Source organism: Canis lupus, chromosome 18, assembly GCF_003254725.2.
Source record: "Canis lupus dingo isolate Sandy chromosome 18, ASM325472v2, whole genome shotgun sequence".
In the NCBI taxonomy this organism is placed as follows: Eukaryota; Metazoa; Chordata; class Mammalia; order Carnivora; family Canidae; genus Canis; species Canis lupus.
In genome coordinates this window covers 15,195,877-15,212,606 of record NC_064260.1, presented here as the reverse complement: position 1 = coordinate 15,212,606, position 16,730 = coordinate 15,195,877, and the positions used below count along the sequence as shown (strand labels likewise).

Genomic DNA, 16,730 nt, shown 5'->3' with positions numbered 1-16,730 from the left:
AACAAAACAAAAAAAAAGAAAGAATAAATTAAAAAAAATAAATTTTAGGAGACCCAGCTGGTGTTGGAAAAGCTTCTGGTGTACGGAAAACCCCCAACACACACATTTGATGACCAAAGGTGTCAGAAGTAGTGTGTGAGAGTGAAGGAGACACACAGAGGTGAGTCTTTCCCTAGGTAAACCTACCTTCTGTGTGAAAACATTTTATAAGCACCTTCAAAGATCCTTGGTTAAAGTAAAAAGGAACAGGATAGGATATGTCTACTCAAGTAAAAACAAAAAAGATATCACACACACACAAAAAAAACCCCAAAACAACAAACAAACCAACCCACATCTTTAGAATAATTAGCTACAGCCAGTAAGTAACAAAGACAGCTCTGCAGGTCTCCCCTGCTGGACTCCAGGGGCTGCAGGATTCCCTGTGCTATCTGCAGGGCTGGGTCAACTGACTCATCATGTGTTAAACACTCTTGTCAGCAGAGGGAGCAGAGGAGGTTTCCGAGCTATTCCTCTGTGGGCTAGAATGGAAACCATCTGCGATTGCTTACTGGAGCCCCTTTGCATGACACAGGTAGGGACAGGTCATGTGGCATTCACTCTCAAGGGTTTGACAGAAGTCATAATCACATTAAAAACACATGCCACTTCCTTTAAAATAGCTTTAACGTTTCAGTTGCAGAGTTCTACAATCAGGAACAACCATCAAAATGAAATGAGACTTCTTCCTCAATACAAAGAGCCGGTATATTTCCCTGAATACAAACAAAACAAAAACCAAAAATTAAATATAACACTATCAGATGGAAGTACAAATTATAAACTACATATTCTATAAAAGCTATCGTACATGTAAGCTGCTGGACCTGGAAGGTTTTTGCAATTGCAGATGTCACTAACTATAGAAGGAATAAGAAAAGCTCAGAAATGGGATCTGATATTCAGAACGCAAGAGAAAGCCTAAGTGGTACAGAATACATTTTAAATTACATTACTTATTCAGAATTACAAAAGTAATACAGCGAAAATGGTTAATGCATACATACACGAATGACTTGGCCACCTCCAGGCCAATTCCCTTCACAGCATTTGTCAAGGTTATGATACTCGGACCACGGAAAGCAGACACCTGGCGGGGAAGGACACTTACTTTTTGGCAAATCTCCAGTGCTGGAGGCTGAAACCGTACGGCTTCTGTCATGGGATGGACTGCTTTCCTCAGGCTCGGTAAGTGGGGATCCCTCGGAAAGTGCAGAGCCACAAGCCACAGGTTCTAAGGGCCCAGAAAACAATGATGTGGAAAACTCTGGAAACTGTGACTCAGGAATTTTATGCCGTCCATTTGGCAATTCACCATTGAATTGTTCATAGGAGCTGCTATATGTGTAATCACTTTCTGCATTTGGCTCATCGAGGTTATATTCCTCAGGATTTGGGCAATCTTCTTCTTCATCGTCTTCATCATCCAGCTGCTGTTCCAGTAAGAACGGGCCATTCTCAATATGGCCATTGGTTTTGGGTGATTCTATCCAGGCAGGGTCTGCATTGGTCAATTCCTGTTCAACATCATCTTCATCCTTCTCAGTGTTTTCTTTCTCGGTGTCTTCTTTCTCTTCCTGGTCCTCAGCCTCGCCTTAAAAAGTTGATGGGTTAAGAATCAGAATGCGTTACTCTCCTTAACACAGTGGCACTAGGTACATATTTCCTCCAACAAGGGACAATTTTGAGTGGGCTTAATTTAGGGTTATTTTTCTCCCTCAAATAAGCTCAACCCCCAATGTGGGGTTCAACCTCACAACCCCAAGAGAGTCACATGCTCCACTGACCGAGCCAGCTGGGCACCCCCGAATATGCTTGATTTATGTACTACAAAGCAAAGCACCTCTTGGTTCTCAGGGTAAGATCATAGGTTTTCTAGATCTCATTTTTTCATTCAGTAAATAATTGGCTAACTCTTATTAGAAAAAGTTAGATTTGGAGGAAAATGACTCTTTATAGAGTTGCCTTTCTACTTCTACCCTCTCTTCTACAATCTTCAGAAAATGTCTGTGAATACACTACTATTAGGTTAAAGGTTAATTAAAAAATAAAGAATAATCATTAGTATGATTGAGACATGGTGTTAGACATTTTCCATTTTTTAAAAAACTGTTTTAAAATACTAACATATTTCTGGCATTCGTTTTACAAATGAAGTGGCAGACGGTTTCCCATATTCCCCAACCACAGCCTATGTGGTGACCCAGCAGGTGCTCACTCAGGAAGCTCCAGGACCCCGTGCAGACTGACCGTTGTCATTCACAGGCTCGCTCTCAGCCGCATCCTCTAAGCCGGCAGCTTTCAGTTTGCCCTCTGGGCGGTATTCATCGTCTTGTTCATTGGAAGGTACTGCTGATGTGATGTTTTCTTCTATTATTTTCCTTTCGGCTTCTCGCTCCAATTCTTCTATCTCCTGCAGGCGCTTTTCCAATAACTCAGCCTGCCTTTTCTGCTTCTTTTTCAGTTTTTTCTTTTTGTTCTTAGATATTTTTCCTATCTACAACATGGGAAGAAAATACCACAGGTCAGTCTGCTTCTTTTTAAAGCACTCCACAAGACTACCTGTGCTAGCAACATGGCAAATAACAACAAATCATGTTTCCTCAGGTCTTATTCATTAAGACCAAGTCCCCATGGATCCCTGGGTGGCGCAGCGGTTTGGCGCCTGCCTTTGGCTCAGGGCGCGATCCTGGAGACCCAGGATCGAATCCCACGTCGGGCTCCCGGTGCATGGAGCCTGCTTCTCCCTCTGCCTATGTCTCTGTGCCTCTCTCTCTCTCTCTCTCTCTCTCTGTGTAACTATCATAAATAAATAAAAATTAAAAAAAAAAAAAAAAAAAGACCAAGTCCCCAGACAGGAGACCCACCTTGTGGTTAGGGTTACAATAAAACCAGAAAAAAAAAAAGAAACCAGCGCTGCCTTACATCAAGTAGGGGGCGACTAGCAGTCCCTGTCCTTAGAGGGACACAGCTCCAATTCAAGAAGTCCACTTCAATTCAACTCTAAGAATGGAAAATGCTCAGATACCCCGGCCTTTAAACAAGAAGCACCCCTTGCAAGTTTTATTGCTGCCTATCTACAAACCAACAGTATCACCTCTCCTTAATGTCTTACCCAACTACCTGCCATAAAAGAAAGGCCTGCCAGCACAGGTGTACTGCCTTCATGGTTGGTCAACAGTAATGCTGGTGTTTGAGTCTCACACAACGAGCTGGGGTCAACAGCTGGGACTGCAGAAACTGTCAGCAATGAACATATGAAGTAAAGGAAAAAAAGAAAAAGCCACAGTTTCAGTCAGCCTCCTATCAGGGCCACATGACTGGGAAAGTGCTGGCAATGACAGCCTACAGTCTTTCCACAGAATCAATAATCAAAACAAGCTGCTCAAACCACAGCAGGACTGTAGGCAATGATTCGGCTCCTCAGTAAGCCAGGTGGCATAATTATTACAACTCCCTCTTGTACTGGGACTTTCATTCCAAAGTGAGGGCTGCTGGCAGCACTCTGAATTTCTCGACATTTCCTTTCAAATGCTTCTGGTTCATAAAGCTCTTTCAAAACTTGTAGGTAACTCATCAACTCAAGATATATATATATATACATATATATATATTCATTCTATCCTCTACTGGAACTAAACAGGTTTAGGGACATCAGGGTAAGTTTTAATTCCAAGCAACTTGTTTCATATGACTGGACCACAAAACAGACAATACTCTTCCATATTTAACTAGTGGCTAGAAAACAAATTAGAGTACAAGCTTCAGAAAAATGGGTATCTTGGAGGCAAATCAGAAATAATGTTAAGGGTTTTGTAAAAATCACACTTCGAACTCTATCTTGATCATGTCACATTTCACCAGAGTCAGCTAACAGCACCCTAGAAAGTGAACAGGGAAAATGAAGATCCAGCTTGGAAAAGCTCTAACTATTCCAACTCTAAAAATCACTTCAACTTATGAAAACAGTAAGCCTCATATATTCAAGGATACATAACATTTATCAACATGCCCATCTTTTACATCAAGATGGATTAAACATCTAAATTGAGAACATAACAAAAAAAAAAAAAAAACAAAAACAAAATCCATTTGCCCAAACAATCTTAAATGAAAAACTGTGACAGAGAGAAACAGAGACTAACGTTACAACTTGAAAAGCTCAATAAGGAACAGTTGCTTTTGACGTGAAGGTGAATATAAGTGTATGTGTAAATACTTACAGGTTTTTGTTGTGGAGCCGTACTCACTAAAACAAAATGAAACAAAATGAATGTTTAGAGGAAAATAGATCTGTATCTTTATTAGGTAATCTCAATTGTAAAATGAAGGTAATCATTGCCTTTTAATGGCTATCCAACTTCAAAACTGTTAAAACTACAGAGCTTCTTAATCACAGAGATCTGAAGAAAGTTTATCCATCTCAAACAAATGACTGGCTCTTCAAAGGCACAGAAGTAGTTGTTCATTGGGCCACTTCCCTTATTTATCTAGAATTAAATACCCATTCATTTCAAAGAGAGTCAATACCAAAGCATTGACTGATAACTTAAGAAAATGGGTAAGAGTTCACAAATATCACATAGTTATCTAACCAAATTTATTTTATAGACAATAAAATGATGAATGTAAATTAGGAGATGCACATCTATGTTTGAAAACTCTTTGGCAAGTCTATACAGCAGAAATAAATACTCTAGAAGTCACATGACCAGTCTTTGCCAGCTTGATTGACCGTAGGTCTATGATCTAAAAAAACACCCTAAAGGTAAAAAACAAGACTAGGAGGTAGTGCGCAGCTCCCAAGAGTCCTGTCAGTCACAGGACTTCAGACCCTAAGTCTGCACACTTGCCAGACAATGCACTAGGGTGTGGATAACATGAAGAGATGAGGAAAGTGGTCAACATGTTACTGTAGCCGTTACACTCCATGGAAGCCAGATAGAAAACTCTATATATAGAAAACTCTATAAACTCAAGGTATCTGGCCTTCTCCCACCCTTGGGTCTTTTGTAACTAATTCCAAATTCACCAGTTAGACTCAGATTGATGTAGACTAACTGGAGACAAGGAAGCATTCTAACAAACCTAAAACCGGAAGAAAATTCTGATGACTATAGGTCAGCTACAAGCAAGCTGTTACCATGTACACCTTCACAGAGAAGTGTGCAGGCGATGAAACAGCTCGTAGGATTTCAAATGACTGTTTAAGGGAGGACAAAGTAACTCAAATATTAAAGCATAATTTAATTGGGGCATCTTTTTAAGACCTTTTTAAGAAAAAGGTCTTATTATTTCTAGCTGTCAGACTCTTTCAAAAGTTCTTAACAAGTATTTGACTCAACTGCTTTCAGTGTGCAACTCTGCTGGCTCTCAATGCCCCCAAACAAATTGAAACAAAGCTGGCTTAGCTCCTCACCTGCAGACCCGGAAGGAGGAGGAGCACCTGCTTTCTGCCACTCGGTGGCCTCGGCTGCCATCCTTCTCACATATGCATCATCCACACACATCAAGATGTTCTCCGGCTTTATGTCAGTATGAATGATCTTGCACTTACTGTGTAGATAATCTAACCCCTGGAGGACCTGGTCATTGTAAAATCAAGAGAAGAGAGGAGTTATTAATACCTTCACTGTTCAACATTTGTAAAAATAAGTAACATAATCACAAGGCACAAAATAAAATTGACACAAATTTCTAGTAAAAATCTCCCTCCTGCCCCCACCCTCACAGGAGCCCAGCATCTTCCCATAAACAACCAATGTGCATCATTCTGGAGATTCTTTATGTTCATGGAAGCAAATGCATCTATACACATACTTACGTTTATAACAACTTTATTGAGATGTAATTTACATACAATTCATCCTTTTAGGTGTACAATTCGATGGTTTTTAGATATCCACCATCACCACTACGTAAATTAGGACATTTTCATCACCCAGAAAAGACAAAACCTACCCAATGGGAGTTACTCTCCATCTCCTCCAGCTCCCCCAGACTGTGCAACCGCTAATCTACTTTCTGTCTCCACACATTTGCTGGTTCAGAATATTTTATATGAATGGAATCATACAGTCTCCTAGAACAGGCATGATGTTTTAAAGGTCCACCCAAGTGTAGCATGTACTTCTGTTCTTTTAACTGTCAAATAATGTTCCACCGGATATACTCTATTTTGTTTAGCCTTTCATCTGATGGATATTTGGATTGTTTCCCCTTTATGGTTCCTACAAACAATGCTGCTATGACCATTAATGCAGGACTTTCTGTGCAGACATACGTTTTTACTTTTCTGGAGTGTATACCTGGGAATACAATTATTAGGTCATATGGTAACTCTTGTTTTATACAGTGGCTGCATCATGTCACATTCCCAGGAGCAAATGCAAGGGGGTTCTAGCCTCCTTGTCATGGCCTACACCGTTCTCTGTCTTTTTTTTAGTCACCCTAGTGGGTATGAAGTGTAACCTGCGTCTCCATGAGGTCTAATGATGTGTATACATTTTTAATACTGCAGGAAAGGAGGAGTAAACAGCTATGGAATCCAGATCACGAAACCTCATTAACTCAAAGAAACTGCTGAACCAAAATATCCATGAAAACAAAACCCACAAAATTTACAGAGTGCAGTGACCACAGTATATCTGAAATTATTTCCACTGGAGAGGAATTCTTTCAATTCTTCCCATGAACAAAAATATGTTTTTAAAATATTCCCAAGTTCCTGTACATCAGAAATTCTATATGCTCAATAAACATTAGCATTTAATAAATCTCATCATACACTGTAAATCATTTAGGGGTCTTGTCCACAACAGACAAGGAAGTGGGAAAAAGACAAGCAGTAGGATATATAATATGTATTTCCCACTCTAGAAAGTTCTCAGCAAGAGCACAACGCTTCTGTCTCTTGTATCTGGCTAAACAACTGTAACAGATGACAGCATTAGGAAATGAGGGGACAGAGAGGTTCCACAAGGAAAATGAGAAAAGGAAGACCCATCCCCTTAAACAGGATGAAAATCCCTATATTCACCTGAAATAACTTTCCCTAGGAAGCATTTTTACATGACTTCGACTGACCCAGCATCAGTCAAACTCCTTAACAGGTCATGCACCCAATTCCAGGTGTCTGACATATAGTAATAAACACAGCTCACTGTCTCCCAGGGCTCATGGCCCCAGTGTCCTCAGAGAACTTACTGTCTTATGCCAAGGGAAGGAAAGGGACTGGCCAAAAAGAAACCAAGATGAACCACAGGCGTAACAAATGTAATTTAATGAACTGCTGACAAGTTCCTAGGAAGCACCAAAACAGAGGAACAGATAAGACTAGAATAAGAGGGGAAAAAAAAGCCACTTGTTTTTTTCACTTAAAATATTTAATGTTTGCAATAATATTGCAATTAAAACTACTAAATTATGTTTAAACCATCAAAGGACCCTGAAGAAAGATTCATTATACATTTCCATAAAGAATTAGGTTATAATCCTGATGGGAACACAATCCAGTGGGCCTATATGTTATTCACTGACATTCATGAATCTTTCTTTATTCAAACTGCAATAATATGGGGGGAATTTTTATACCTGAATAACAGAGATTCTGAGAAGTACAAGAAGTTAATGGATAAGAACAGTAATGATGTCTAACCTATGGAGGCAAAGGAACAAGATTTTTGAGAAAATTTACACAGTTTAAAATTCTTCCAACTGAAACTGCATTTCAAATATCAAATATAAGCTCAAAGTAAAAATGTCAGTATCTTTTCACCACCATTTCATGCCCAAGTCATGCCTATCTTTCCACCTTAGCTCTTTCGTGGTAGTCAGGTTATTTTACTTGTGGGAGCCCACACAAGTAAGAGTTAATGTGATCCAGTATCCAAATGTGTTCATGAGTTCCCAATGACAAGGAGGCACTTGAGACGAACAAAGTGTTCTCAGCAAGAATTTAAGGTCCCAGACTTAAAATATTTGCAACTGCACTCAACTAGGGTTACCTTTCCATAAGAAACACAGCTTACGATGTCCGACAACGAACACAGTAAAAGAACTGACTGCTGAGACAAGTAAGTTAATTAAGATAATGCAAATCTGAAAGGAAATAGTTGAGAGGCACAGCACAGTGTGGTGTTAAAACACGGCCAGGGGACTCACACCACTCGCAGACTGCTCACTCCCTGAGCAAAGTACTTAACGCTGTCTGAGCTTCCATTTTCAAATATTTAAAAAAGGGGGGAATATACCTATTAAATAGAAATATGGTAAGAATTAGAAATGATCTATGAAAAAAAATTTTTTTAATTAAAAAAAATGACCTATGGAATATCCACAAAAAACAAGGTTTACAGGAAGCTCAAAGTAAGTGGGAGAACTAATCTAAGTCAGAACATATGCACTAACATTGACTAACTCTGTGCTATGTATTAAACTTCTCTGGGTCTCATTCCTCCCACCTAATGAGTGGGCTATACACGATAAATTCTGTGTACATCCCACCAATGAAATTCTGATGCCATAATTTCTTTTAATTCTAAATTACAATTTTTAAAAAAGTCTTTAGCTGTAGACAAAAAAAAAAAAAAACGGTTATTTTGAAAAATAGCATTTCTGTTCTCAGCCCGTGAATTTTAAAGCAATAAAGCATCTGAGAATCCAGAATAAACAGTAATGATGGGCAATCACATAATCATTTATGTAAAGTAACTATGATGATGAACAAAAGAGAAAAAGCAGTGAATCAAGCTCCATGCTGAAGGACAGATCTCCTCTTGCGAAATCTGAAAAACAGAATTAAAAGGAGCCTCTACTAATTTTCTGTGTTTCCTTTACTTGCTAAGCCCAGTATATTTGTCTTTCTTGCCTAAAAACACATACTTGGCCTCATCAGCAGGAGGCAGCAGAGGCTGCAGAGAGATCCCCCGACTGCCAACTGCTTGAATCTACAGTTGCCATGAGAGCTGAGATGAATCCAAGCACAGATGGGCCAAGGATGGGGCTGCAGCTCATTCAGAGCCAGATCACAACCTCAAAAGAAGGGGCCAGTTTTCTCCTCGTGAAGTCAGACCTGCAGGCTAGCAGCAGTTTATCAGCAAAGGCAGAGCCTAGGAGCCCCCAGTTCTGATTCAGACACTAACTAGCTAGTAGTTCCCTTCCCTGGCCTCAAATTCATGTGTAAATTAAGAGACTTGGTTCAAGACAGTCTCTCAGGTTTCCTTCTGTCCACCTATGAAGATAGCAGAGAGCATCTATTACTGGCATCAACAACATAATCCTACTCCCCTCCACCACGGCTTTACAATAGGTCCCGTGATCCTGGAGGAGGAGTGACTTGAGAAATAATGTGGGAACTTCTCTCAAAGATGTCTCCCTGGCCCTGCTCACCACCCAGAAAAAGAAGCTTCCTCCAAAAGACTAAACTGCAAAGAGAAAACAGAATGACAGCAACTTTCCAGATTATTTTCCAACTCTGGTCACCACATGGGGACTTTCTTCTTCCCACACCTGAACACAGGACATCATGAGTGAGGAAACTTGGCCTGCCTCTATTTCTGTGAGCAAGGCCTTGCTCCTGCAGCACCAAGGGAAGCCCAACTGGCATGGGAGGGCCAGCCCACACAGGAGCCATTCGCCAAGATACTCATTCCTCAGGGTGTGGACAAAAACCCCACAAGCCGAGAAACTTTCCTACTGAGAAACCTAAGGTTCCCACGGATTTCTCTTCTTCAGAAAACAGACACGAGGTGACAACCTGCTTCTGACAATTGTGGCATTAAACTGAATGGAGAAGTGTGGGAATCCCAGCTCAACGGAAGGAGGCAAGAACTGGATGCACATGCACACAGAAGACTCAGTGGACACTCTCCTTGTCTGCTTTGGCCTGAAAGAGCCTTCTGCTCCATGTCCTCACTGGACTACTGAGAATTCATGAGAAGACCCTGGAGCTGTTCTTGCGAATGTGGTCAGGAGAAAGAGAAAGCTTCCATGCCCTGCACATAGATGGCGCCACAGAGCAATGAGCTGGCTAAGAGGCTTCCTGCCTGTGAAGGGGAGCGACTTCACCACGTTTCCCAGTTGAGGACCCAACATTCTGAGGAGAAGGATTCCAAGTCAGGACAGAAACATGTACTGGGCAGCCCAGGTGGCTCAGGGGTTTAGCACCTGCCTTTAGCCCAGGGTGTGACTCTGGAGACCCGGGATCATGTCCCGCGTCGGGCTCCCCGCATGGAGCCTGCTTCTCCCTCTGCCTGTGTCTCTGCCTCTCTCTCTCTCTCATGAATAAATACATAAAATATTTTTAAAAAAAAACATATGTACTACCACAATGAATATACAAATGTTTACCAACTTAAAATTAATCTCCTATTCTATAACTGACTCCTGGCTCAGTGGTAATGAATTCACTGGTAACTAGGAGCAGCAAGATAAATGTAATGGTAAGTTGATACTAAGTGTAGACAAGAGCATTCAGTGCTAACAGGCCAGGCCTTCATATGCCCCCAGAACCCGCTGCCTCACAGAAGCGGGGTATGGAAAAGCACTTCTATTTGTAATTTATTTTATTTTTTTATTTATTTGAGAGAGAGCAGGAGTGTGAGGGAGAAGCAAACTCCTCACCGAGCAGGAAGTCTAACGTGGGGCTTGTTCCCAGAACCTCCGAGATCATGACCTAGGCCGAAGGCAGATGCTCAATCAACTGAGCCACCCAAGCAGCCTGGAAAAACACTGCATTTTACAAGTCCCCTTAGCTTACATAGTACAGTGCATGTTACCAATTATAAATCACTTAGTAGGGATCCCTGGGTGGCGCAGCGGTTTGGCGCCTGCCTTTGGCCCAGGGCACGATCCTGGAGACCCGGGATCGAATCCCATGTCGGGCTCCTTGCATGGAGCCTGCTTCTCCCTCTGCCTGTGTCTCTGCCTGTCTCTCTCTCTGTGTGGCTATCATAAATAAATTAAAAACTTAAAAAAAAATAAATCACTTAGTAAATAACATCTAATGGCTATTCTTTTAAACAATCTAATTGCCAGCTCTACTATGAAGGAAAAGAAAACCATTTACCACAAACAGACCCACGAATGTACACTTTGATAAACACATGCTGTAACTTAAATGCTCCCAGATCTTTCTATGTAGACATAGGGCCTTGCACTTGAGAGCACGGGTTCCAAAATTATACCACCTGAAAAAACGTGGGAGTCTAAAGAGCATTGTAACTGCCATTGACATTCATAGTTACAGAAAAGATTAATAATAATTTAAAAATCCAGACCTACAAGCTATAACTGCTAGTTTTCCTAGTATTTTAGCAAAGTCACCAAACCAGGGCCTTGCCCTTACAAAGAAGCCATTTCCTTACAGGGTTCCTATAAAGGGCAGTGAATTACACCATAAGATTTTAAAAAGTAAAATGTCAGTGACCCTTTCAATATATGAGCAAGTCAAAGTCACGTTTAAGGAACAGCAACACTGTCTGAAGAAGCCAGCACCTGCAGCATACCTTTCAAGCGCTACAAATAAACACAGCCAACACTAGCATCCTGTTTCTTCCGGATTTAGAAATAAAAGAAAAACATGAAACAGACCTCAATAAAGCTGATTTAAGAAGAAGTAAGACATGAAAGCCAGAGGGTGAAGAGACTAACACAAGATTCCACACACCTGAGCTAAGAAGGCAGCCTGGGAGAGGCAGGGGCTGCACACAGCATCCCAGACGCCACCAGCAAGTCACCATGGCTACAGGAGGACAGCTAAGAACTGACCAAAGGACTGAGAACAGTGCATGGGAAGCCCTGAAAAGGCAGATGATTAAATCATGTCATTGCTTTTAAAATATAAACAAGTGGTAATGTTTGTCTACCAGCACATCCAATCACAGAAAGCGAGCCATTTTGTAGAACAAAAAGAGAAACGTAGACCCTTTCTTTCATTTAAGGAAAGACAACCTACGAAAAACATTCCTTCACCACCTATGGCATGAAGGAAGTTACAAAGAGACACAGAACCCCCGTAGAATTCATAACTCCAAGAGCTCACAACACAGGTGGAGACACACACTGGCTACTTCACGCTGGTCATCACGCTGGATGCTCTATCAATAGCCCCTCCTGTTAATCACAAATCATCTAATATTATCCCAATTTCACAAATGAGGAAACAGACTCACAGAAGCTGCATCATTTGATCAGGGTCACAAAACAGTAAGTGCCAAAGTTATAATTTGAAGTTAAGCCTACTGGCAAAGGTGCACACTGGTTTTCAGTGGTTTTCCACAAGAGGGAATTCTACATCCTCAGGGACATCTGACAACTTTTAGAGACCTTTATAAGTGTCACACCCGGCGTGGGGGTGGCTGATACAGGCATCTAGTTGGTTGAGGCTAGGAATGCTGATGAACACCTAGCAATGCATGAGACAGGTCCCCACAACAGGAATTTTCCAGTACAGAATGTCAACAGTGCCAGGGCTGTGAAACCGTGGCTCATAGGGCAAGATACTATGATCATCAGGAAAGGCCCAAATGGAGGGCGCAGGCATACGGACAAGGGAAGAAAGAGCACTCTTAACTGGAGTAGAGTGGGAAGGAAGCCTCTGTCATGGAAGCAGAATTTTGGTAAAGTCCTTAAAAATATGGGTAGAAAAGACAAGTTGGTGTTTTCAGCAGCCTAAGACAAAAAAAAATGACCAAAGATGTGCAGCTAATAAACAGCCAGGTGAGTACTTTCCCTAAAATACCTACAAAATGAAAGTAGTAAAAATTTATGAATAAAAACTCTGACAAATCTGCATGTATTTATAGATGCTTGGGCATCTTTGAACATTCATAGGAGACTGGTAACTTGGTTGACTCTAGGAGAGAAACTGGGTACCTGAAGGACATACATTTTAGAACATTTACATGTATTATCTATTATCAATTTATGGGAAAAAATTCACTTGCCAGGAAATAAAAGCTGAATCAGGATTTGTGAAGGGAAATATGGGCTGACAGCAGATGGCAGAAAAACCTTAAACAGATTCACAAGAAGAACAGTGATTTAATTTTTACTGGACATTAGGCCAAGTACAATTCTAAAGTTATTTTATGCTGCTTGGCAAGATGCTAAAAGCCAAAGTGCCAGAGCCAGACTATCTGCGTATAAATGCCTGTTCTACAGCTTACTACTTTTTAAGTTACTTCATCACTGGGACAAGTTACTTAACCTCTCCACACCTCCCTTCCTCTTCCATAAAATCAGAAGGGTAAAAATACTTATTTCATAGGGTTACTGTAAAGAGTCAATGGATTAAAATTTGTAAAGTACTTATAACTATGCCTGGCACATACTAAGCACTGAATAAAAATTTGTAATAATCAATAGTAGCATCCCTTTACATTTAAAAAATAATCTAGCAAGGAAGGTACCTTTATTAGTCTCATTTTATTCATGAGGAAATTGTGGCTTAAGGAAGTTAAGGAACTTAGCCTAAGTTCCTGGCTAGAGAAGGGTACATCTGACACCAAACCCCAAGCTCTTTATCATCCCACATGTCATTTCTTGAAAGTAAATGTTAAGCTTTAGACAATAGGCACTGGAAAGCCACTAAAGGTTTCTAAATGAGGAATATGAATTACTGAAGCAACGTTTTGTTTAGGAATGGAAAGGAGAAAAAATTGGCATAGGGAAATAGAGCAGGATGGGCAGGCCTCTGGGAGAGTAGAGAGCCTATGAAAAGGTACTGGCTGGGGGTGATAAGGGTCTGAACTAAGGAAGGTGGTGCCGGAAACACAAAGATCAGGAGTAAAACACACACCATGGCAAGGATCGATGGCTAGGTGACTAGTGAAACATGGCAGGTGAGTGAAACCAGAAGTCAGCCACACCTGATTTCAAAGGCAAGGGAGGCCACAGAGTGGGAAGAGTATTAGAAAGCTGCTCCATCTTGCCTGTTTTAGGAAGCACTGTAACTGTAAGGTCTATACTCAGAAATACTGAATCCATAGGCTGAGTGAAAGGGAATGAAGGAAAATTCAGGTTATAAGGATTATTAACCGGGATAGACAGCAATTTACTACTTTGAAAGTCACGGGAGGGACGCCTGGATGGCTCAGTGGTTGAGCGTCTGCCTTCCACTTAGGGCGTGATCCCAGGTCCGGGATCAAGTCCCCCATCAGGCTCCCTGTCAGGAGCCTGCTTCTCCCTCTACGTGTGTCTCTGTCTCTCTCAAGGATAAATAAACAAAAAACAAAAAAACAAAAAACAAAAAACAAAACTTACAGGAAAGAAAGTTTAGGGGAAAAATCCAGAGTCCATATTTTAATAATAAAATAAAAGGTGGGGTCACACTAAAATCAAAACTTCTAACATTGCCTACGATGACTAAGTACAGGTGAAAATTTCACCTCGAAATCTTTCTAGACCAATAAAACACTCTAAGAGTTCTCAGTCTCCAAAGCACGGTGTGTGTGTGAATTACACGGGGAATGACGCACTCATTAAAATCATTTGTTCATTCAGCAAGGACCCATGAAAATTCCATTAAATCCCATGAATTTCATCTTTAGATTTGCAGACATTTTTACTTGCTGAGAAAGGCAATAAAGTTCCCCGTTCTGGAACACAAAATAAATATCAATGGCTCAACTGAGAGTCACCTTCTTTCATGAGCCAGCCTGAGACATGGCCAGTCCCCTATGGAACCATGGACATCTTTCCAAGTACAGGGTTCCAGGGGATGACAGATCTATGTGAAATACATGCGAGCTGGAGCTTCTCAAATTATTTGCTTATTGTAGAATATGTAAATCTTAATATTTTCAGGATTAACCAGAGATAATTAAGAAATTTTTTCATTTTTTTTAAAGATTTTATTTATTCTTGACAGACCGAGAGAAAGACAGAGGGAAGAAGCAGGCTCCACACAAAGAGCCCAATGTGGGACTCGATCCCAGGATGCCAGGATCACGTCCTGAGCCAAAGGCTGATGCTCAACCACTGAGCCACCCAGGCTTCCCAATTTTTTCAGTTTTAACAAAATGATTTTTTAGAGTTCAGTTACCACTAATAGTCATAAATATGGAAGTGTCATTCAGGGATCAAACATTTCCAGTTAAAGGTTAATTGCCACCGCCCCCCCCCCCCCATTAAAGGAAAAATTTTTTTTGATTTGATATATTAACCATGTTAAAATAATAAATTAAAATGCTACTATCTAAAATCTAAAAGAGAACAGGTATTAGTATTAAGCCAAAGCTGACCACAAGTTCACAACAGGCATGTATATGTACCAACTACGTCCAGGAACAGTACTTCATTGTCTAAGCCAAGGCAAAGAGCACTCCTCTTTCCAATTTCTCTTTTTGTGTAACATCTATAATGTTAGAAGACAAGCTGCCAATTTGCAGTGTAAAGAGACAAAGATAAATGATGAACGATGCGACCTATACACAACTTCAAAAGCAAAATCTAGGATAGGATGCTTTCACAAACCAATTTAAGCTTCGAAATCTTTATTAAATGAAAACCTATTCATATGCACATAAGCAAATACTATCTATACTACAGTTGTTAGGAAGGTTCTTCTGTAGGCACCCATCTCTTGAATTCATACTTTAACCGTGACTCATTCCATCATTTGTTTCCTATGTAAGAAATTTGGACCCAGGCCTGTGTTTCAGGTCTGGAGACCCTGAACAAGTCTAGCTCCAGCTCTGGGCCTTGATGGCAAGGGATGGGCACCAAATCACATAAGCCTTTCCTCAAGCAAACCAAGCGACTCCCTGATATATTACTTACTCTGCAGAATTATCCAAGGCAATTGTCCATGACAGCAGAACAAGTAATAAATTGTATCTGTAACTTTCCTAGGTAGGCTATAAGGGCAATGAGGAATAAGATTGATATATTCCATGCAGAAAACCGAATCTGGTAGATATTTCTAATTAGGAGATCTTCCATATGTGTATACTTTCATCCTATAAATATTTGCTAGAACATCATACTTGAATCAGACCCCAGCTAAAGGTTTTCTTTTGTCAAGGCAATTGAATAAAGTACAAATCTAACATGATACTCCCGATATAACTTAAACATTCTTTACATTATCTTTCATTTAGCCTCCATCCAAAGATACATAGAAATAGTAAACAAACACAAATTATCTATTTCTTCTCTATTTTATAAGGAACTAAATGGGTCATTTCATAGTAATGATATTAGATAAAACAATTCCTCAGTATGTCGTATCACTTACCTTAACAAAAGATCAATACACCAAAAGAAATGCATGCCTGACATTTACCTACTGCCCTCTTCACAAGACAGAATGACATGTGATTAGATAATTATAAAACTGATGTAACAAGTTCAAATGTACACTGTAATGTACATGTATAAATTTATAAGAGATTATATTTATACCTGTGACAGCATGCACATGTGTGTGTATTTAAGAACAGCAATTTGCACTGAAAGGCTAGCCAGTTAGGCACTGGAGGGCAGGGCTGCCCTGGCTTCCTCACCTGTCGAATGATACTCTTCACACAACGTACGGGGAGGCCTTGGTAATTGGACTTGATGATCCACTTGAGGAGATGATGGCCAAGCACTTCGAAGACCATGCAGACATCTGGGATATGGTTAAGGATCACGTGTGGACACATTTCCTGGAGTGAGGCAATTACTCAAAGCGGTATCATTGTAGC

General features: G+C 40.5%; 1 protein-coding gene across 24 annotated transcripts in view; it reads right to left on the bottom strand.

Moving 5' to 3' along the window:
* Positions 1–16,730, bottom strand: part of SRPK2 (SRSF protein kinase 2) — a 249,376-nt gene that overhangs the window by 30,599 nt on the left and 202,047 nt on the right. For all 24 annotated transcript variants that reach the window (XR_004806794.1, XR_003137714.3, XR_007403574.1 and 21 more), the window contains 5 exons: positions 16,548–16,654; positions 5,459–5,624; positions 4,263–4,288; positions 2,290–2,536; positions 1,151–1,633 (listed from right to left, as the gene is read on the bottom strand). Coding sequence is in view for 20 of the 24 variants with exons in the window: in XM_025449507.3 (XP_025305292.1) it covers positions 1,151–1,633; positions 2,290–2,536; positions 4,263–4,288; positions 5,459–5,624; positions 16,548–16,654 (1,029 nt within the window). In the remaining 4 variants the exon portion in view is untranslated. The remainder of the gene's footprint in view (positions 1–1,150; positions 1,634–2,289; positions 2,537–4,262; positions 4,289–5,458; positions 5,625–16,547; positions 16,655–16,730) is intronic.